The sequence below is a fragment of the Urtica dioica genome, chromosome 4 (assembly GCF_054948205.1).
Source record: "Urtica dioica subsp. dioica isolate 48M chromosome 4, U.dioica_male_clone48M_v1_H2, whole genome shotgun sequence".
Taxonomy (NCBI): Eukaryota; Viridiplantae; Streptophyta; class Magnoliopsida; order Rosales; family Urticaceae; genus Urtica; species Urtica dioica.
In genome coordinates this window covers 4467656-4491798 of record NC_142759.1, presented here as the reverse complement: position 1 = coordinate 4491798, position 24143 = coordinate 4467656, and the positions used below count along the sequence as shown (strand labels likewise).

At 32.1% G+C, this 24143-nt stretch overlaps 1 protein-coding gene across 1 annotated transcript; it reads right to left on the bottom strand.

The window, feature by feature from the left end:
- Positions 1-706: 706 nt before the first annotated feature.
- LOC149399514 (SIN-like family protein) lies at positions 707-6745 on the bottom strand. The gene is made up of 13 exons (XM_089613285.1): positions 6153-6745; positions 6001-6069; positions 5807-5914; positions 5348-5416; positions 4657-4824; positions 4155-4202; positions 3675-3781; positions 3435-3506; positions 3129-3180; positions 2393-3018; positions 1743-1949; positions 1486-1606; positions 707-1237 (listed from the first exon to the last, which is right to left on the bottom strand). Exons 1-13 carry the CDS (start codon positions 6564-6566, stop codon positions 1166-1168), a joined length of 2133 nt encoding a protein of 710 aa, XP_089469411.1. The 5' UTR covers positions 6567-6745; the 3' UTR covers positions 707-1165.
- Between the last annotated feature and the right edge of the window lie 17398 nt (positions 6746-24143).

The window sequence follows — 24143 nt, the reverse complement described above, 5'->3', positions numbered from 1 at the left end:
CGAACTTCGCTAAACAACTTCAAAAATTACCCAGAATCACGAAAACCTTATTTTTGCCCCAAATTTAAACATACCCAGAATAAACATACACAAAACGAAAGAAAAGTTTGATAAAACAAAAAACAAAACTAACCTTCGGCGAGGATCGGAGCTACGTGCTTGGTCGGAGCTACGGTCTTCGTCGTGACCGGATCTATGAGTTTTGGTCGTGCTTCCTTGAGCGTGTCGGAGCTCAAATCCAAGGGTTTGGGTCAACTCAACTTTGGCAAGGATTGGGTGAGCTCAAATCTAGGGTTTTGGTTCTCTTTTGGTCTTGAGCTTTGAGCTCTTTTCTGACGAGAGAGAAAGAGAGAGAGAGAGTGAGATAAAAAAAAAATTTAATTCAGAATGGATAAATGAGGTATGAGAGGGTAGGTGTGAGATTGAAAGAAAATTTAAAGTGGAGGGTAAACTTGGTTTTTCACAAGTGGCCAACTTGTATTTTTGGCCAAAATTATACTTTGGTGGATTTTTGGAAAACATTAGTGATAAGGTGGTAGTTTGAGCAATTTCTCTAATAAAAACTCTTTCTAAAATTTTGCATTAATTTTTCCGATGAATCTATGCAAATAAAGTTCAAAAGAACATGCATAAATTTTAATATTTTATTCAAGCACCGTAACTACACCCCCGGAAAATATTGCACACAAATATATTTACCGAATAATAACACTAATACTTCACTGATCATTTGAAAAATATCAATACTTGCCTTTCATACTAATGTCACTCACTATGTTGGGGCTGTAATTACACAACTGCACCTTCAACTTTCTATTTGAGACAGCAATCTAGTCACTGATAAGAATTATAAAGGTCGCCCTCTATGTTATTTTCAGAATTTCGTATAGCCATTCCATTTTATTCCATGAGCACCACAATAAACACCACTTGAGGAATCTAGAAAGTCGGAAGGATAGACAAAGTGACAAACTTTATAAAAAAAAATTAATAATAACTAGAATCATCATCCACTTGAGAATCTCTAACCCTATTAAAAGCTATCTTGAACTTGAAGGGAAGCAGGGAAGTGCACAAGGCTAGGCCATAGATTACTTATACCCAACTCAGACCGGTATAATTTTGGCTGTCTGCACTGAGTTTTACTTCATCAAGGCGTTAGACACTACTTCGGGTTTCCATCGCCACTTTTTAACATCCAAAATGACCCTTTGTACGTACAGATTTCATTCATCACCTGTATGAATCGAAAGTCGTGCGTTATGCAAATGCAAATCAAAGAACCATATATTGTAGTCAACTAAGAAACTTGATATCATGCATGTCAAACTGGTGCTCCTTTTAAAGAAGCCACATAAATTGAACTTCTAAGGGTTGATCTTTGATTCCAGCACGTGTGTTCAATGGATAATTTTTTTTTTTTTACTGAAAACGGACCATTGGCTCATCATTTCACTATAAAGTGACCCAAGTTCAGAAGCCAACCTTGCTGTACTCGTTAGTCGTTACATCCCTGTTGAGAGCTTTCTTAGCAGCATCGAAAATTTCGGCCTTTTTAAGTTTGGCATTTGGTCCATTCTCTTGTAGAAGACCGACTACGACACTCCTAAAACAGAGAGTTTATAGATGGGTCAGAATATAAAATAACTATAAATCATGATCATAACGATTTCTTTAGGAAAACAATCCAAATTTTAAGCCTGGTGTTTTATAATTTAATAAAGATATAAATTTGGGAAAACCTGAATGAATCATATTGAGGATGCTCTGAGGAGGACTTCAAGACATAAAGACCGTGAATGTTGATAGCAACATGGTCTGCAAGTTTTCGTAACTCATCGGGAGAATCGGAACCATATGCAGCGGCTTTTACAAATCTAGGATCTGCCTTTGGAAGATTTAGTTTGTTGAGTGCCAAATCACGTAAGCCTTGGCATATCCGTTGAAAGCTGCCAAGTAATCAATGGTAAACTATCACTTAAAAAGTACCGAGATTGTGAAAGCTCTTATAGTGGCGCTCTAGAAGTCTAGCCATTTGAAACTTAAGGTTTGGCAATATAGCCGAAGTTTCACAGTTGTTAGCGAACTATCCAAACTAAGCTTAAAGAGCTTTCCGCATTCAACTTGGACTAGAATTGTTCGGAAATATCCAAATAGCTAAAGGGTCAGATATATTCGAACAATTATTTTAGAGTTGAGTCTTATCTCATGCAATTACATTAGAGTGTCTAGTTTACTATAAAATGTGTAGAATCTGAAGCTCTGTAAATAGATTAAACCAGCAATTTGAAGTGTATTTGTTGATGATTGAACGCTATAATGTATGATGATGTTGCAGAGATTGAAAGTTCAAACAAGGTAAGCATACTTCTTTAAGGAAGCTGATTAATACCTGCAAACCTTGTGATCTTGAATAACTTTGGGAAGAACCTTTGAAGAAAGTACCTCTCGAATATCATCAGGAATGTTCTTTCCAACAACTACTTGACTAGCAGCAACTTTAGTTGCACTTGCACTTGCAACTTTACCAGTATTCAATGGTTTCTGAGGCTGCCTACTTGCCAAGGGAACATTCTTTGCACCGCGCCCAAGTTTCGATTCCTCAAAAATATTCTTTATATGACCCCACAAATCATCCCAGACCTGTTCTTGCTTCTGGACAATATCAGGGTAGCCCTTTATAAATGAATTATCAGCTGGCTCCTTAAATTTCCAGTCCTTCATTAAAGGTCTCTCGACAGCATAAGTATTCAGGAATTTATTAACCGCCGTTTTAAGAGATCCTGGAAAGTGTAGAGAAGAAAAGCTGATATTCGGGCTCTTCCGAAATGAATGGAGGACGTAATCTCTAGCTATGCGCAGAGCGCCGTCTTTTGACTCGGGATAAAGCAATGAGTTTTTGGGAACCCAAAGACCTTGGACTAGTTGAGCATGACATAGAAGAACATCAATAAGCTCTTCTTCAGTGCAATCAGGAGCAACATATTTGAGAGCATTAAATCGGTGAACCACACGTCCCTAAAATGAAAAACGATTATTAACTAAATTAGAGAAAGGAAGCATCGTGTAGAACTGAATATCTTGTAGTTTACAGTGTCATATGTAGTGCATGGAAAACCGAAACGAACCTCACATAAATATTTCTTAATACGGTCTTCAAGAGGTAGTGAAAGCAACGACCTGAAACAATGATGCATCACATGAAACTAGATACCAAATCAAACCAAAAAACAATGATGCAGCAAAATTTAATGTAAGCTGCAAAAAAAAAGGCGGTGAATCAGTTTCCCGAATGTACCGTAGAAATCCTTTGCTACAGAATTTAATTAATTACACTGAAGTGACTTAACTTTAGTGCACTTCTTACTGAAATAATGCAATATAATTTATTTTCTGAATTTATTCCAGTCTTTGAAGGCAAAACTGAAACTTACTTATTTGAAGGACCTTTAGCTTTAGCATCCTTGTTGGAAGATCCAGGACATAAGGTGTTAAGATAGTCGAACCTGGAAACAATAAACCATTTTTTTATCATCATTAACACATTTCCAGTGATGATATTTATAAATTTGCAGTTTTGCACATTTACATTTAACTGGGTTGAACTAAGCAAATTAAAGATGGTCGGGTAAAAAAACACAAAAGATAGTTTGAAAGTATTATAAGAGACATACGGGCTCATGGTAAATTGTACAGGTGAAGATTCCTGAGCCTCCATGCTTTTAAAATATTTTGATGACAGCTCAGTCTCTGAGCCCTGGTACTTCAGTGGAACCCAACTCTGAGATACGGGAATAAATTACATAAGATCAACAATTTAAGCTAAATATCATGTAGTTCAACTAGGTCAAGTCCAAAGAAAGAAGTGTTTTGAATATCACTTAAATATCAAATTGACCAACAAATTTAATTAATCAACAAGTCAGAGTGAACTGAGACTGATATACAATTTCTCCATTGATTTCATTTTTTCTACCATTTAAACTTCTACAACACTTCAGAGAAGAAAACTTAAGCATATTACATAGTAGGACTTCATGAGAAAACAAACCCTGTACCTCATTGATCGAAGAAGGAAATCGAATTTTATAGTAACTATAATACTCATGCATTAAATTAAATCCTGTACTACAATAACACCATCTCATACCTACCTCCCCATCTGAAGTTTTCTCGTCAACCGCAGGGTTTGTTGCCTTATTCTGCAGCATAAATAAAAGGGTTATTAAGTTATATAGCCACACGGTTATAGTGAATTGGGATATAGCCCACCTTTCGTTAATTTTTTGTAAATAGCCAAGTTAACTTATTAACATATTAATAAAATACTTATTTAATCCAGCCAAACATGTAAAAAAAGGTAGTTAATAGACTGCCACGTATGCAAATTGGTTATTTACAAAGTATTTACCAAAGGTTGGCTAATTTACAATTCCTATAGTTTAGGTGGCTTACGTAGCCAATTTTTTGTAAATAAAAAGGATCACAGAAACTATTAACAAAGAGCTTTGTTCTAAATATTACAAAATAAACAAGTACCATAATAGGGACACACACACACACTATTTGTTTCTATTGCCACATCACTGCCCAACTACTGTACCAACACTTGGTTGAAACCCTGAGGGCAAAAAAAAAAAACATACAAAGTGGCACCTGCTTCTTTGAAGGTCCAGCAGCTTTTTTCCCACCGGATTCTTCAGTTTTAACTGTTTCTTCTGCATCTTCTACTCTACCACCAGTCTTCCTTTTCGAACCACTCGAGCTAAGATGCTTCAGCGATGGACGAAGCTGCACAGCTGCATGAATAGGATTCAGGTGTAACTGCAAGATTAAAAAAAATGGAGAAATCTCTTAGAATTTTCGGGCAGCTAGGTAATCTCAAAAATATTACAAATATTAGCGATATAAGCCACAAAAACATAAGCATTTGCATTTTAGCCAACATTTTGTAATTTTTTCGTAAATAGCCATATTTCGTAAATATCCAAAAATATGATGTAACCAACGTTATTTACACATATTACTAGAAATTTACTCTGCGTAAATAAATTTACGCGGCTATTTACCAAAAATTAACGAAACATTGGCTATTTAGAAATTTCTAACATTTCATATGGCTAAATAGCCACGGGTTATGTGGCCATCTATAAGGTAAAGATAGATGGCCATGACACATTAAGCAATAGCTAAGACGTCAAACATCTTTGCGCGTGACCGGCAAGTTGATGAAACCAAACAAGCTTATCTTATCTTAATCAATCACTTCATACTTCAGTCACACCCAGATAAATAAATAATAAAAAAAAGGGTAAACAAAGACTAGATAATAAAGGATAATAGGTACCTTATTACCCATCAAAACCCCCACGGCATAACCACTAACTGGAGGCTCCTTCCATGCACAGTGCAAAGTCTAAAAAAGTAAACAAGAAATAGGACATCCGGTTGGTTTACAAGTCTGCAAAATCAAAGAAATAGACCAAAATAATGCCCTTGTGTAGTTCTTAAGCAGAGAAAAAGTGGCAAACAAATGCATATATAATCCAGTTGACCTTCAACATCACAAATACAATCAAATACAGATGCATATAAATATATAGCATTTCGTCTACTTTGGTTACATTTTTGTTTTGCTACAAACAAACAAACAAAAGCTAATCAACTAAATGCATGAATTTCAATAGAATCCTACCAGAACTCATTCACTACAATGAAAACTTAAAAGAAAATTAGAGGGAGAATCTAAATTCACGAAACAAAGATCTTCACATTAATTCAGAGACAACTAAAAAATCAAGATAACCTGCTTTGTCATCTTCATTTTGCTACCACAGTCTTGATCATAGTTATTTGAATCAATGTCCATAGACAAATCAAGCTCCACTTCTGAACTCCCAGGTCTAACCCTAACCTACACAAACAAATAGAAATAAACAAAAGAACACAAACACTATAATATCAAATACACCAAATACGCCATATATACATATGTATCACCTCTTCACACCGCTCATCCAATTCATAAGGCCTCCAACATGGTCTCAGAGGATACTGAAAAACATACAACTGCGAACCAGAAAAACTTCTAAGATGAACAAAATATAGAATACACAAAAAATACAAAAACAAAGTAACATCAAAATGGAAACCTGAGTTTCCTGGTCGACTCTTGGATTATAAAAGACGTCGATTTCTCGAACAACCGTGTCCTCGAAATCACCCATTTCCATCGGAACATTCTCATCTTTTGGTTCATCCTTCGGCTCAGCATCGGCATTGGCCTCCATTTTCACAAAGCCATTATCGGCCGAGTTATCGGACTTCGTCGGCTTCACATCGTCGTCCTCTTTCTCCTTCTTCCCGGCCTGCGACTCCAGAGACTCGGGATTCGGCGCGGGGTTTTCGGAGTCTTCGCGCTTCTGAGGGTCAATGCTCGTCGTCGCCGCCGAGTCTAGGGTTTCGGATTTGGGTTTCGGCTTAAACTTTGAAGACTTGGGCGCGAAACGGGACACACGAGCCGGCGCGTGGGTCGGCGCGTCGATGTCGAGATCGTCCAAGTTCATGATCGGAGGGTAACTAGTCTATTAGTCTCTCCGGAGACCTTGCGTTTCCGATTGTTGACCGGAGAGAGTGAATTTAGGCTTCTGAGGTTTTGGGGTTTTGGTAAATTGTAATAATGTACCACCGCGCGAAAGTATTAGCAAAGGCCCAAGTTTGTCTTTTTTTTTTTCATTTTCTTTTTAGCGTGCGTTTGATAAAATAAAACAAGTATTTTGGGGTTTTATTTTTAATGGAACCATTTTTCGATAGTTAATGAAAATCTCAACTGAAGAAATGTAACGGAATATAATAAAAAAAATCATGTTTTAAACTATGTTATAAATAGTTATGATTGAATGGATTTAAATTTTCTTTGCAAATTATGTGAAGAAGAAAAAAAAAATGAGAGTTCCACATAGATTGGACTCGCAAGATTCATAGTCGTATCTCATATGTCCTGAATTCGATGCTCGTAAGTGATGATGCGATCGATAATATTCTACCATAGTAGAGGCCTTCGATAAAGTGATCATATTTCCTTTTTCATGGTTTTTCTTGCAAATGCAATTAGGACCTCACGGTATTAGTTAGGAATGGTTGAGCGACGGTGCACCTTTTTGGCCTTCAATTGTGATAAATTTGGGTATGCCATGTCTCCCTTGTTCTTTTTATATGATGATACCTTATTACTTCTTGAGGCCCCGGTGGACTATTGTAACTTATTTAAGACTATTAATTGTAAATATGTGCGGTGTTGCGTCCGACCAGCGTGTTACCTTCAAATAACCAATAGCATGTTACAGCCTCAACGTCGATAGTAGATTTATTGGGGGTCTCGAGAGTTGATTGCCACGTAAGATGTTTTGGTATTCATAGCTTTGTGGATCACAAAAAACCGACTCTTTAACTCTATAGAAGACAAAATTTGGGAAACAAAAATATTCTCCTATATATTTAAGGTTTTATTTCACAAGTGGAAGAGAATCGCTCATCAAAACGATTATCTAATCCATTATGTTCTACACCATGAATCTTTTATGCCTCTCTAAAATGGTATTTTATGAGATCCACAAAATGTGTTAAACAAAAATCATCGCATATTGTCGCATGGTATCGTATATATATCGAAGAACATTGTAAACATAAGGCATTTTGTTTACATAATATGATATATCATATACGATGGTATATGTCAATTCAATATATGTAATGAAATAGATCAATGATATATCATATTATGTCATATTCATTGATCATGTCAAAATTGGATTTTGAGTGCGATTAAACATCACCTATTGAAAAAAAAAAATTATAGATAGAGGTGAGTTCAATTCGGCTAAACATAACAAGACCTAGTTCTACAATGTGTCGATGTTTTCTCTCCATTTTTGTGTGTCAGCATGCACACAAGAGCACAAATTACATATATAAATATCACGTAAGAAGACATGTAGTAAAGGGTCTGAATTCACTTCTCGAGTCTCTAAATTGTGCAAGTCAATAAACTCAAGGGATTAACTTTTTTCCACATGTTTCATATTTGAGATTATGGATACCAATTGAGGTTTTTTTTGAAAAAAGTAAAAACTTTCATATATATTTAGGAAAAGTTAAAGATAAAAATGATAACTCAAAAATTCATTTTATTCTATAACAAAACTTAATCTAAGTTTATGCCAAACTTTAACTAGAACAAAAAAAAAATGTACACAACACAACGAAATTATTATGTCCATAAATTCTTTCCAAATTTATAGACCGAACATTGTACCTAATGACAAATAAAAAAAATAAAAACTAGTTTATGATTGTACCTTCTGCAGCTTTGAATCCAATGAGCTCTAGGAGGATAAGTCTTTGTTTCAAACGCAAATCTTTGAAGATTATGTATGATGATAGATGGTACTTGGTAGTGCCCAATATCTACAAACAGAGTAATCACGTATCTAATTTAAAAGGAATTGCGCGTTAAGCATAGAAGTGAACATCGGACTCAAGGTCTTATTGAGATGTCGATTGTTGACTCGAGACGACGAGATTCCAACCTCATTGATATCATGCTCTGATACCAACATAAAGCTAAAAAAAAGTTATGAGCTTTGAAACCAGAAAAGAAAACTCCTCTCATATTTTTCATTAATTATACCCGATCATCTTTGCCAGGCTTGAGTACTGAACCGCTGATTTAACAACAGTCTAGCAAACTTATTGCACTTGGGAACGGAATTTCGTTAGCGACTCGCTCGACAAGTTGTGCTTGGCTAATGGCATGCTCTAACCTTTAAAGGCGACAAGATACTGATGAGATCTAAGTCTAACATCGCTTTGGAAATTTGTGTAACAATGGCACAATGCCGTGACTTTTAACTTGCATGGCTACATCACTATTCACGACACTCTGAAGATCTGACAACATTAACAGTGCTATATTGTCGACTTTTGTTTTTCTTCTTTTTGAGCACATGAACGAAATGGTTTTGTGATGTAGAGAATTCAGTCACCATGCAAGCTCCGATATTTAATTTTCACATGTATATTTCGTATATGTTTTGAGGCCACAACATGCTCTTGATTATCATGGTATATATGTGGGATTCAATCAGTCTATGACTCGAATATTCATGTCCTTAGGTCACACTTTAATTTTTTTTATAGCAAATTCGCAAAATGGAGTTACGTGACATTGTCATTTTTTTGTTTATGTGATGTACGTAAAAGCAAGTAAAATTTGTAGAGGTTAATTTGTGTTATCAAGATTTGTAAACAATGGGCACCAAAGAAACTGGTAATTAAGAAAAAAAAAACTGTTAAAAATCATGAACGAATAATAAAATGTAAAAAATTTATTTTGTACATTGATTAGACTTTCATGGGTAAAATAAGACCTGCGTTCGCTTTCCAATGAAATATGGAGACACATGTAAGGTGAAGGGAAATAAATATCAAAGAGAAAAAGAAATAGAATTTAATAAAGAAAATATAAAACTAACATGCATTCAAAATAATGTATGTTATTGATATAGTATAATATAGCATCAGTAATGATGATTATAAAATACATAAAAAAAATTATACAAAATATATTGATGAGAGAGGGAGAAAAAAAACAATATACATAAAAAAAAATTACAAAATAGATTGAAAAAAACTAAAAAAAAACGAACTAATGAAATATGGAGACACATATAAGGTGAAGGGAAATAAATATCAAAGAGAAAAAGAAAGAGAATTTAATAAAGAAAATATAAAACTAACATACACTCAAAATAATGTATGTTATTGATATAGTGTAATATAGCATCAGTAATTATGATTATAATATACATAAAAAAAATTTACAAAATAGATTGAAAAAAAAAACTAAAAAAAAAACCCGAAAGGCAAAAAAGAGAGAGAGAGAGAGAGAGAGAGAGAGAGAGAGAGACCGCCACGTGGCGGCCTGAGGATGAAAGTTGAGGGAGAGGTTGCGTTTATTAACTATGTTATAGATTATAGATATATCAAGTATGACATAAGGACATGAATTTATTAGTCATAAATACCTTTTTGAGTGTATCGGTATCCTCACTTTGAAATACAAATTACAAAAATGACACTGTATATTTAAGTAACTTTATTTCATTGATCACACATCCAAAAATTAGGGGAAAATTTTATTTTCTCTTAGGCTCATTCTGAATTCGAAAAATGTAAGAGAAGCCGAAAATATGAGGGAAAACAAAAATGAGAAGGAAAATCATAATTTTATATTTTGAAGAGAGAAAAGTAAAAGGATGGTGAAATTACAGACATTAAGAGATAGTAATTTAAATTACTTTATTTTCACCTAATTTTCTAAAGAAATAATTATCTACTATGTAATAGTATATATATTTTCTCTCGATAAAAAATAAGGGGATTTCATTTGAGAAATTTTATTTTTTTAGATCTAACTAGTAGCAAATATAAAGATTGGACTCGTTATTAGCATTCTGTCTAAAATTGAACATTTGTCAAATTTTTGGACAAAAATACCTCTCCAAATAATTTTCATTGAAGAAAATAATGAATTTCATCGCAAACTATTGATGATCATCCCATCATAAATAAATTGGAATTGTTTGCAACATCGACTCTTTTTTAGAACAGCAACAACAAAAAGAGTCACATTGCTAAAAATTCCGATTTATCTGCAATGGTTTGCATTTGCGATGAAATTCAATATTTTATTCAATAGTATAGTAAAAAAATAAAATAAATAGATTTTTAAGACTAGTTCCGGGCATGTTTGTCGGAGATTGTAGAAAAAAATGAGAATCGAGAGAGTTAAAAAAATAGAGAAGTAAGAAAATTGTTTGAAAATATATATTTGTCCAAAAATATATTAAAACTCTGATTCTATAAAAAAAAAATATACCGAATAAATCTTTATTATTAATTAAGTCTATAAAGTGAAATCTATTTTTCATTTTTCTTGTCAGTGTTTTCCACTCTTGTAAATGTTTTTCACTGTCAAGTATGTATCCAATAAGCCTTAAAAAAAAAAAAAAAAAAAAAAAAAAAGTATGTATCCAATAACGTTTAAAAAAATAGCAGAGATTTCAGCTATAAGTCTGCAATATTTATGATTACATCTGTGTGGGTTCTATTATTGGAGTCAAATAGTCAATGCTACCTCTTGAGTCTTGAAGTCTTGCGCCCTTCATGATTAAAATATATATTGAAAATAGAACCACCTTTTCCTCTTTACTGAAGTTTATCAAAATCCATTTTTTTATAGTATCAAAAGGCATTAAATTAGAGAAACCCATATCTTCTTCAATTTAAATTAAATATAATTTATAAGACAAATATATAGTGATAAATGAGAATGGATAACGAGTAAATTGGTCAATGACCTGTTGTTATCATAGTCAGTATCTGAGCTGGCCAAGAAAGAAACAAGAGAGGGAAATAAAATAAAATAAAAAAAAGAGACGTAAACAAAAGTGCATGCATAAGAAAACATGAATTGATATTAATATATACATAAATTGGAAGAGGGACTAATAAAAGACCATTAAATCTTAGCTAGTTGTTGTCACTAATTTTTTTTTCTCTTAAGGGACGAGTTTTCAATTTGGTTGATAAAAAAAACATGGTTTAACTTTTGTGCTAATGCTTCGTCACCAATGAATTAAAGTCGTACTTTTGCTCACTGCTTTCTTTTCTTTCCTTTTCCTTTCTTTTTCTTTTCTTTTTTGCTGTGATAAAGAAAATTTTGATCATGGATCCAAAAGTGTGGGCGATTTTTCTTAGGGCGATGGAGAACCATTACAAAATTTAGAATATACTAAATAATCAACGTTTGATTTATATTACATAATAACCGTTAATTAAAATAAACGAACATTGAAAACAACATACCTTTCATTAAAAAAAAACAATTGTAACGAAACCAACAGCACAGTGACGACCTCCCAAAAAACCTTAGGGGCCGTTTGGTTATGTTTTCTGTTCCCGTTTTCTGTTTTCTGATTCTAAATTCTAGAAAACAGTTTTAGAAAAACTGTTTGATTATGAATTTAGAAAACAGATTTAGAATCATGTTTCTGTTTTCTTTGAAATTTGTTTAGAAAACAGAAAACAATGAAAAGTTGTTTTCTATTTTATTTCTATACAATTGAATGGAAAACATAACCAAACAACATTTAAAATATTCTGAAACGTAATTCTAAATCTGTTTTTTAAATTTACAAATTAGAATCAGAAAACAGAATTTAAAAACAGAAAACGAGTTTAGAAAACTAAACCAAACGGCCCCTAAAACTAACAAATACAGAGTTTTCTCTTGCGCATGATATTCCTCCTTGAAGCATAACATAATACCTGTTCAAGAAGCATAAAGAATTCATACAACATTTGGTAAAAGCAGATATTGACTTCAATTCGAAATTCCAGAGACAAAATACTCCGAAGTGAATGGAAAGGGATTGGATATCGGATAATATGCCGATCGCCGACGTCGGTCCAAGGCTCCGTACAAATTAACAGGGCAAACGAGGTCGTCGATTTTCCCCAAATTGGTGTCGTCGTTGTCCCGAGCTTGAGGTCCTGTCATCGGGGAATCTTCTCCGCTTCTCTCTCTCCTCCTCCGATGAGTGTTGGGGTAGCAACCCAAGTCCCACATCGGAAGAATAGGCAAAAAAAATTATTTGATAAAAGAGTCTCACCAACTCCATTAATATGAGACATTTTGAGAAGGTGCTCAAAGACAAAATCATGCGGGTTTGGGCCCAAAGCGGACAATATCATATTAAATGTGGAATTATGGTGAGGTGGTATCCCAGCGCAGTGGAAAAACGAGGGCCCTACAATGAGTCCTCACAGCTTTCGTCTTCGTTGGTGCTAACGAGAATCGTCTCTGGTTCGTCTCTCTCGTCCGCCATTTGAGCGTGAATTCGATCTTATGAGAAAGTGAGAAGGCGAGAGAGTTTTTAATGATATTTCATTTTTTTTTGCATTCCGAAAAAAGATATATTATTTCAAAAAAATGAAAAAATTGGAAGTAAATATTTAATTTAATTGTCACATCTGAATTGGCTAATTAAACAAAAATATTGAAATATTGACTATTTAGTAATTATAACGATTTCACGTGGCTTTGTTGGTTATATATATATATATATATATATATATATATATATATATATATATATATATATGCATATGAAATATTTCTCAACTAGATTGGCCATTTAACGAAATGTATGCTTTGGATTGTCCTCCAAAGGTTTATTTGCTATCTCTAATTAAATAGTGAAAGATTAACTCACGGGTAACAGATGACAATTAAACAAGGTACACCTATTTCATTATTTATTCATCTCAAGTAAATTATTAACTTTTGCTCAATCTCAAGTAAATTATTCATACTAATTTATCCAATTTTCTAGGCTAACCGAGTAAACTTGTTACTCGCCGGGTAAATAAATAGAAAATAACTAATACCCTTCACTCATTTCCATGTTTTAAAAATTAATTTCAAATTTTCAAATAAGAAAATATACTATCATGTGGGTCAGTGGTTGGTAACATATATATTACTTTATCTTAGTCAATTGAATAAAAAGAAGAAGTATGAATTCATGTGTGGATCCATTTTCATTTTTATCAGCATTATTTTCTTACATTTTTCTTAACTATTAATGTAGGATTCATAGTGAAATATAACTTTATTAAATGTTAACGGGTTGGGAACTCGGGTACGGATTAACAATTTTGTTACTCGTACCTGATTAATCATAATGAGTATCACTATTTTACTTAATTAAAGCATGAGATTACTTAACCTGATAAAATCGAATAGCTGGCCAATAAACGGGCAATGGCAACACGGTCATTCCTAGACCCATAGAGTCTCATTTGCTCAAAACTGATAATATAGTGGACCCTCGGAAATTTAATTATTACTAATTATGACTAAGCCTCTTTAGGAAGCTGTCTATAAGATAAGTATTATTAGCACACTAGCACACATAAATTAATGAGAATAACTAATTAAGGCGCTTAGGGTCATTATATCCAATGATTTTTCCTAACTAATAAAGATAACAAATTTTAATCACACGTAGAGGGGTTTCAACTTTCAAAGGGTTTAATTATTGTCTTATAATATTATATTTGTCCAAGATTTTGTGCTCTATCCTATCAGATACCAACTTAATAATTTACAGTATATACTAAGCGAGATGATATAATAAGTCCAGTATCTCGTACGTCAAACATTTTATTGAATGAAAGATTACATAACTAGGAATGCGTCTAAATATTTTTATATATTAACACCACTACACAATAATTTCGTTTATATATACATTGAAGTTTAATTTTCAATAAAAGAATCTGAGTAAAATTAAGTAACCATTGAGGGTGTAAATTTTGTTTCACGTCGCTCGATACACAAGCAACATCAAAAATCCCAACCCACTCTTGAATTAATTCAATATTATGTCTTTTTTTTTTTATCTTCCGGTTTTCCACCCGAAACCATTTAATTCTCGTGTTCTTGTTTCGCATTAGCCCAAAAATCTGCGTCCGCTCGAATTAGTCATCAGCCGCGTGCTATCGTCTACCATGTTCTTAAGGTTATGAATTATTTTTTCTCAATTTCTTTATTTTACTTGTCTCTCTTAAAGATTTTTTGTCGTTTTCTTGCCCATTTTTAAAATACATCAAGAAAAATATTAGTGACTTCTTAAAAAATATTTTCATATGATAGCTATGTCCGTACAACCGAAGCACCAATATTTGTACATGTATAGCGGAGTAACTACCTTGTTCAAAATACATCAATAGTTTAGGGTAGCTAGGAACGGATTTTTTTTGGGTATTTCATATATGCATGATTTTTTATGGGTCCATTAAGTATATAGTCATATTTACACTTTGATATTATTATTTAGCCAACGTTTGATAAATATTTGGTAGATAGTCAACGTATTTACATGCTTAAATTGACGTAACCATTCCACAATTTTATTTCAATGAAATGACAAAGCAGGAATATCACATCATGTTTGTGGTTATTTAACAAATATTTATCAAATGTTAACTGTATAGCAATCTCAAACGTCTAAATTGGCTAGTTACTTAAATTTTTGTTTTTTCATCATGTAAAATTAAAAAAATATATATAGTGAAGAAAACTAAAACAAAAAATGAAATTTTCTATGGTGATCAATACGGATTTCTGATAAAGTGTAATCAAAATTATTATGTAGTTTTTGAATGGTGGATCAATATTTCTTATACATGCGTGCGTGGGTGCAAGGAAAATGCTAGTGATGAATATATTCATTGACCAAATGAGAGAGGGGCAGTGTAAAACGCCATGAAATAAAAAAAGATTTCATTCCATCTTCAACCACTAATTAAACTGAATCTCACGTGACATTTTAGGCATATATCCACTCCACAACACATCATCAACATATCAAAAAGCCAATTTCTCAACCCAATTTTAGGCTTCCGTCCGTATACCTTTTTTTTTTTTTTTTGAATTCTAATTTTTCGCCGTTAAAATGGATATGACAGTTCAGTGAGTTGTGTAATGTTGGATGTGATTGAAAATTGTGTGATCAAGGGATATTATAAGAAAGTCTGATTAGTGATTTCCTAAGGGAACAATTCGGTATTGGTTTTGGAAAATTGTCATTAAATTATGTAATGACCTACAATTATAAATTATATAAAATAATTTATAGTTGAGAACCACGTATTTTTTAAGAAGTCTACTAGTAGTGCTAATTAATTTATACATACCTTTCAAATTATTTTTTAAAGCGTAACATTTTTTACCAACACTATTCTTGTCATTTTTCTTTCTTTTTTTTTTTCAATTTTACCAAAAGCCTCTTTTTTATCAGACTTTTACTAAATTTTGTCAAGGTTTTTTTAAACGCCCCTGAAAATAAAGGTTAAAATCCTCAATGTCTTACAATTTAAAACCATTTTAATTATAAAAAGATGATTATTCCGATTAATTGGAGAAAAAAATATTAATTACCTTTTTCCCGTTGAAGGTTATCTTTGGAATAAAGGTTAAAATCCTCAATGTCTTACAATTTAAAACCATTTTAATTATAAAAAGATGATTATTCCGATTAATTGGAGAAAAAAATATTAATTACCTTTTTCCCGTTGAAGGTTATCTTTGGATAACCAAAAATCACTTCTTTAAAGTTTAAACACAATGTACACAACTAAATAACAATCTTTATAAAGTTACACCAATGCCAAAATTATTTAACCGAAATTTGTTTGAGACAAATGTTAATAAATAGCACTTCTTCTTTTATGGGTAGAACGTGAGATTTAATCTCACGGGTGACATTGTTCAAATTTATTTAATTTCGGAGTGTATTTGTGTGATAGTGCAATAAATTTAAGTATATTTGTCCGATCCTCCATATTTATATATCTCTGTTATCGTATCATTGACTAATAATATCATCTCACACAGAAGAAAAAAAATTGCCAAAATGGCTTAAATTTAAATATATGAAGTGGGACCCAATACCATTCTTAATATGATGTAGAGCTTGAAATACAGCAAAGAAAAGCCATCGAAGTCAATCCAAGTAATCATGTGAGTTTTGCCAAGAAAACATGCCGGCTTTTTTGTTGTATCCAAAGTTTTGAAGCCTTTTATTATAATCCATAACTCAGCCTTATCGTAATTTTCTTGTATTATAAAAGGGTTCGATACTATTATGTGGTCGTCAATTAATTAGAATAAGTATGTCCACGTACTATGTTAGGTTCCTAAAATTATGTGTTATAAAAGGGCAGATATCATTCTTATATATTGTTTAGAGCTAGTTATATTAGTTTAAGCGTTATATACTTTTAAGTGGAAAAGATTCACTTTACAAAGGCCCATCACAAAAACTTTAGTCAATCAGCTTATGATAACGATATTTTTTTTTTTCTTCCCTTCTTTCTCGCTTTGGCTTTAAATCTTGGACACTATGGTGTGTCTTTCATGATGAGCCATAATTTGATTTGATCCGCTAACTTCAACTTTGTTACTTTTCCTTCTTTTTTTGGGTAAATATGAGAAAGTGAATTGGTGGTGAAAGAATTAGTGTGCATTTTTATGATTGATGTATTGCTGTCTTTTTTTTATTATTGGAATCAGGTATTCTTGTTTGCTATCTTGTATTTAAAGGGAATTGGGCACTTATGAGTTTAAAAATCATGCCTCTTAATTATACTACTTTTAGGAAAATAATTATTTACTTTCTCATTCTACTATATGATGAAAAATTGCATTTAAGATGAAATTGACAAAAATATATTTCATTTATGATGAAATCTTGATAAATAGTCCATGGTAACGGCAGGGTGAGAAAGAAAAATTATCATTCTCCTAAAAGTATAATTAGATTTGGAAAAGAAATACTGATTTAACAATTTGGTAAAAAAAAAAAAAACAAAAAAAAACACTTACTTTTTACTCCATTTCTCTAATTTGACTATCATAATGTCATTTCACTATTTTCGTTAGAGCTCCTAACCACCCAAGCATATGATATACAAAAAAAAAAGGAATAAAATTCATAATAACAAACATTATCGAGACTATTGGAATAAAAATTACTAGGTAGCACAAATGATGAAAGACCATTATCAATAATATATTATTTATGTTTACTAATTGTTATATTGGGAAAATATCACTATCGAACAATGAAATATATACCGAACAATCAAATATATGTCAACTAGAAATGTTCGTGGCAACTTTGAATGAGAGACGAAAAGGATCGTAAGTTGAGGTCCGATGATCCATGAACATAATCGATAAAATCGGACAAGTTAGCGGTTACTTAAAGACCAGTCAAAATATAATATTTACAATGGCCACGCAAACTCCAGATAACCGACAATTGGCCACATAAGTCATTCAAAATGAATGAGTTGAAGACGCTTAGGGAAAATTTCACGAATAAGACAACAAACTCTATTCAGTGGTCTATGTTCGGCGTATCACACATGGAATAGACTTAGCAAAAATTTCATGAATATAAAGTCACTACTCAAAATGAATGAGTAGAAGACGTTTATATGAAACTATATGAAATACATGTTTATACTCATAAACTAAGAGTAGAAGAGACTTGAATAAAAGTACCAAAAGCTTCTTAGTAAAAATAATCCATGTCTAAAAAAAACTAAAATAAAGGCCTTCTACCCCAAAGGACTGAGAAGAAATACACATGAAACAAGTTTTTCACTATTCTTTCAAAACACTAAGAAATTAAAAGGTAGTGTTATAATGGGAAAATATAACTGAAATGATACACTGAACAGTGAAATATATACTAAACGGCCAAATATACACAGAAATGTTCGCAGTAACTTTGAATGAGAAACACATAGGACCATAAGTTGATGTAACATAATCGAGAAGATCGAAAAAGTTAGCGGTTATTTAAAGAATAGTCAAAATAGAATGTTTACAATGCCACGTAAACTCCAAATAACCGTCAATTGACCACATAAATCAGACAATTATCAAAATATATACTGAGCAACCAAATATATATAGAAATGTTTGCGGTAACTTTGAATGAGAAACACATAGGATCATAAATTGAGGTAACACAACTGAGAAAATCGAAGAAATTAACGGTTAATTAAAGAATAGTTAATAGTATAATCGTTAGAAAGTGGATCTTACGATGACTATTTTCTTACATATTATCATCACTCTCAACATTTATTTATTATTCTTCCGTATAAAGATTCGTCTATTATACATAAGGATCATCCTGGCTATTGGAAGGAAATGGAAATTCCATTTCCAATAAGCTACCTTCCATTGCTTATTGGAAATGGTATTTCCATTTCCAATTTTGGTGCATTCCATTACTTATTGGAAATGGAATTTCCGTTGAGCTTAATGGAAATCCATATTTCAATTAATTTCCAATAAGGAATTAAAAAAAATAAAAAATCAAATTTAAATGGTAAATGAAAGGGACTAAACTGTTAAAATTTTAAAATAATGTACTAATATGTAAATTGAATTTCATCTTTATTAATAACTTTTTAAAGATATAGTATATTAGAAATGTTTTTTTTTCTTCTCTAAAAGTGTTTTTTCTCCTAATGTATTAGAAATCTCACATCAAAAGTGAATAAAAACTAAAATATCAAAATAAATTATAAAATCTTACATTAGTCACTGTATAAACTAATGTTTTTTCGTGTTTATTAATAACTTATTTGTTACAAACAAAATAAAAACATTACATATCAAATTTCATATCAAAATAAAAACATATTAAAGTAGTTTTTTTTAAAACGTGGACATTACCACGGAGGTTTTATTCATATGCTTCACTTATGGCAAATGAAAAAATTAATTTACATATTTGTACCTTCTTTTAAATTTTTAATAGTTTAGTCCCTTTCATTTACCATTTAAATTTGATTATTTATTAATTTTTAATTACTTAATGGAAGTAAATGGAAATATGGAATTCCATTAAGCTTAACGGAAATTCCACTTCCATTAAGCAATCTTCCGCCCCTGCCACTTCCGTCAGTCACGCGGAACACGGAATTCCGTGAGGCACAAGCATGACCTGGAATTCCATCCTTCCGTTAAGTTCCATCCCGTGAAGCCACCATGACATAAGGATAATCTAAACTTAAATCTTCACGTGATCACCGTGTTTTGGTCAAAATATTCTAGTTGGCATAATGCGTACTTCAAATTACTTCGATATTATTAATTGAAGTATGCATTACCGATTGGTATATATATCGCTGTTTTAATTTATTATGTAATATTTGTTTGTTAGTAAACTGAAAAAATACCGCTAATGTTTTGAGCTTGAAATTGTATAGGTTTTTAATTTTTACCTTCTACGATAAGTTCATTCTTAAGTTTTTCACTGTTCATGTTTCATCTTGTTAATTACGGGTCTTCAATTTAAGTTTTTAGTTTGCTATAACAATATAGTCAGACCTGTAATTTAATATCAAATTGAAATAATATATTGTTATATACATTTTTAAGTTTTTAATATAATAGTTAAACCTATAATATACAACTGAGCTAATTCAATGTTTTAATATATATATATATATATATATATATATATATATATATATATATATATATAAATGGCTACTTAGAAATATATATTGATAAAAGTCAAATGTTTAGATTGCTAGAATAGCACAAAAAAATTTTAAAAACAATTTTACAAGAAGAATATGAAAAGTGGACCACAAACAATCATAAATACAACAATAGTTTGTGGGTTGTCCGTCTATGCAGATAATCAGCCAATATCAGATTATTACTCGAATCACGAGCAAAAACGTCGGTCTTTGTCTGTTGTAAATAGAGGTTGTAGCGGTCTTGCTCGACTGATATTCACGCCCAAATAAAATCATATCTTATATAAGATATTCAAATTTGACGAAATATTCAAAATCATTTTGATTAAAGATCGGACGGTGCAAAAATCAGATATAATAAGTCTTGATTATTGAAATATAATAAAAAACCAAAACATGAATAAGAAAATAAAATAAAGAGTACTTTGGGTCGAGAGTTCTCTATTGGTCGAGAGTCGAGACCATCAGAGTCTTCGTATCCCAAAGGAGACGACGACACCGAAGATTGGAAGTCCAAGTCTTTATTTTTTGAGAGAGAAAATATGGCAACTAGGGTTTGTTAAGCAAGTATTATTTATGTTAGGGTTTGGTTTTAATATATTTAAATTCTTAATTTAGTTACACTTAAACACGCATAAAATGAATGGACATTGTTTAAATTGGGGAAAATATCGCTAAAACTATGAGTTTTGACCAAAGAGTACTTTGGGAAAATATCGCTAAAATATCTCATTTTTACCCTCTGGGCTCGTACCTCAGTTACATTTCGCCATCTGGACTAAAAAATGTTGCAAAACTCATCTCACAACTCAAACACGTGTTACAAAGCCCCACTTCCGTCCGTATTTGGACATTAAGTTTAATTTTTTGATGACGTGGCAAGAATTTAAAGGGTATAAGAGTATTTTCTATTATTCTAAATACTTTTAATATTTAAATATTGTTATCAGATATATTAATTGTTATTAAATAATTAAATATTTCTATTATTATCTCTATCTCTTCTCTCTCTCTCGGCTCTCTCTCTCTCTCTATTTCCTTTCTTCTTTTTTTCTTCTCTGCGTTTTTTCCTTCCATCAAAATACAGCATTATCAAACTCAGGTATGCCAAACAATAATAATCCTCTTGAACCCTGTAACCCAACCAAATAAGAACACAATTCATATATAAGACTAAACCAAGAAATGACCTATAAAATCAAACCCAGGATTTCAATACAGAATATAGCAATATCAAAACCAGGCATGCCAATATTAGGTTCCACTGGCAAGCGCATTTGCAGATCCGGGAAGCATAGGTCACGAAGACCGCCGGAGAGAGCTTCGCGAACCCGGGAAGCTTCACAGACCCGGAGAGAGACGTCCAAAGTCGGATCTCGTCGATCCTCGTCGCGCGGTCCGAGAGACAGAGACGTCTCCGAGCACCGCCCCTCCACGCAACACAGATCCAATCAAGAAGAAGGCCGATCGAGTGGTGAAGTCCCGTCCACACCTGGGTCGCGCAAAGAAGGGAGCTTCAAGACCCTACAGTCGCGCGGACCGCAAGAAGAAAGCCGAGCGCGAGGAACCCCGAAGAGAGGAAGGGTCGAGCTCGAGGAATCCAGCAGCGTGCCGGCGAGCAGGCCGAGGGGACGCGAAGTAGTGACCGGGTCCGAGACGGTCTGGTCGCGCGAAGGAGATCGGAGCGAGGCCGGAGAGCTGCGCAGGCTGTGGGGAGCTTCGAGGAAGTGAGAAAAGAGAGAGCAAAAAATAAATATTTAATTATTTAATAAAAATTAATATATCTGATAACAATATTTAAATATTAAAAGTATTTAGAATATTGCCACGTCATCAAAAAGTTAAACTTAACGTCCAAATACTAACGGAAGTGGGGCCTTGTAACACGTGTTTGAGTTGTGAGATGAGTTTTGCAACATTTTCGAGTTCAGGGGGTGAAATGTAACTGAGGTACGAGTCCAGAAGGTAAAAATGAGATTTATTCTAACATTTATTTTACACAATATCATAAAAAAAAAACTTCAATAACACAAAAACTCTGTTTTTCTTTTAGTGATTTAAATACCCTTGTATTCAGTTTTTTAAAGAGCCGTATATTTAATCCTAACTATTTCTAATTTCAATACAATATACAATTTTAATTTTGGCTATTTTAAAAAATTAGTGTATAGGAAGAAATCAACAATATTCAGGGTTAAATATATATTAAAAGAATGTAAGGGTTTGAATTTTGAAATCACAAAAAAGGAACGGAGGTGTTTTTTTTGGTGTCATTAAGTAAAAAAGGGAAGATTTGTATGATATAGTGTAAAACATAGGGTATTATTGTGTCGCTTGGTTAAAACTTATTGTTTCTAGTATATTTTCCCTTTAATTTACTTATTTAGTCCAATTAAAAAATAAAGCATCATTTAAATATATTTGAATGTCAATTTTTTCATGCATGAAACTAAAAATAATTAATTTAATTGATTTATTGTTTTTAATGCATGAAAATAAAAATTAATTCCAAACAAGCATTGATTGAAATGTCCCCACTACGATGATTTGCTGATCCTTTGATTTTACAAAATTTCAAATTATCGATGTAAATGACGACATAATGTACGAGAAATATAGAAAAAATGTTGCAGATGATAATTAACAAATAAAAATGATAATAAAAAACTACTCAATAAAAAGAAACAAGCAATTAATAGAGTGATTTACTAAATATAACCATTTTCATAATTTGTATTTGACTTTATCATTAAAAAATATATGAAATGCCCATAATACCTTTAATAAGATCTTCGACTTATATTTCAATTATTATTTTTAAATATCTCTATTTATTTTTAAATAGTTTTATGATGAACCTTTGCTCAAACGACCCAAGAACGCAATGACCATGAACTTGAAGTTTTGTTGAAAAAGAAAAAAGATATATGTGAGATGGATTTGTGTTGATACGACGTCTTTTCATCTCAATCCTACATTTTAAATTATTTATCTACATGAGAATAATTAAGTGGTAGCCTAGCTATTCATTTATATATATATATATATATATATTTGTTTTAATAAAATGAAAAAATAAGTGATCTCATTTAGAGTATTATAGATTTTTTATATTTTAAATAAGTTAAAATCCATAAAATATTAGTTTAAGAGATATATTTGATATATAATTACGTTTTAACTTATAAATATTTTATAAGTAATTATCCGAAAGGATAATATGATATTTCTAAAAATTATAAAAATAATCTTAACATTCCCATTAAATGCAGATAATATATCGATTAAACATATGGGATACCATCGCATTTTCACAATAAAAAAATGCCGACAAAATTTTGTAGAATTTGGCTGTTCTCTTCTAAAATTGCAAACAATTGATAAAAGAAAAAGAAAAAGAAAAGAGAGCGTTGATGATCACACGTGCTCTTGCTTAGTGTAATCATCTTCGTGTCAAGTTATTAGTGGTTTAGACCACAAAGTCGTTTGACTTTTCATTAAACAAATCAGTCGTCTTATGCCACGGAAGCTTGTCGTTTTCATGTCATTTCGGCCCGAAAGTACCCGGACACGTCTCATATACCGAAAGATCTTTCTCACACTAAACGACAAGAACCGAGCTTTTGTGTGGATTTCAATTTCCAATTTCTGGGCCGAGCGAACTCGCTCCGACACTTCACTTAGTTTTGGGTTGAGTCTTGACTCACCGAGTCGCGATAACCAATGTCCTCGAAATGTGAAAGGTAGAAAAAAACTTTTAAAGTAAAAAACAGGAGACTTACGGAACAAGTCATACGTTCTAATCTAAGCTCGTCTGATAAAGAATAAAATAAGAAACTAATTAATCAGCCTAATTGAACTCTAATTTGTTTTTGCCTAATTGATTTTGTCAAGTACATAAAAGTTAGACAAAAAAATCAGCTCAATGGGTTTTAAATTTA

Excerpts from the sequence above, each read along its gene's own strand:
- LOC149399514 (XM_089613285.1), bottom strand. The coding sequence starts at position 6,566 with ATGAACTTGGACGATCTCGACATCGACGCGCCGACCCACGCGCCGGCT. Across the intron at positions 3,782-4,154 it reads AGAAAACTTCAGATGGGGAG|AGTTGGGTTCCACTGAAGTA; the intron begins GTAGGTATGAGA and ends CCCGTATCTCAG. Across the intron at positions 3,507-3,674 it reads GTACAATTTACCATGAGCCC|GTTCGACTATCTTAACACCT; the intron begins GTATGTCTCTTA and ends TATTGTTTCCAG.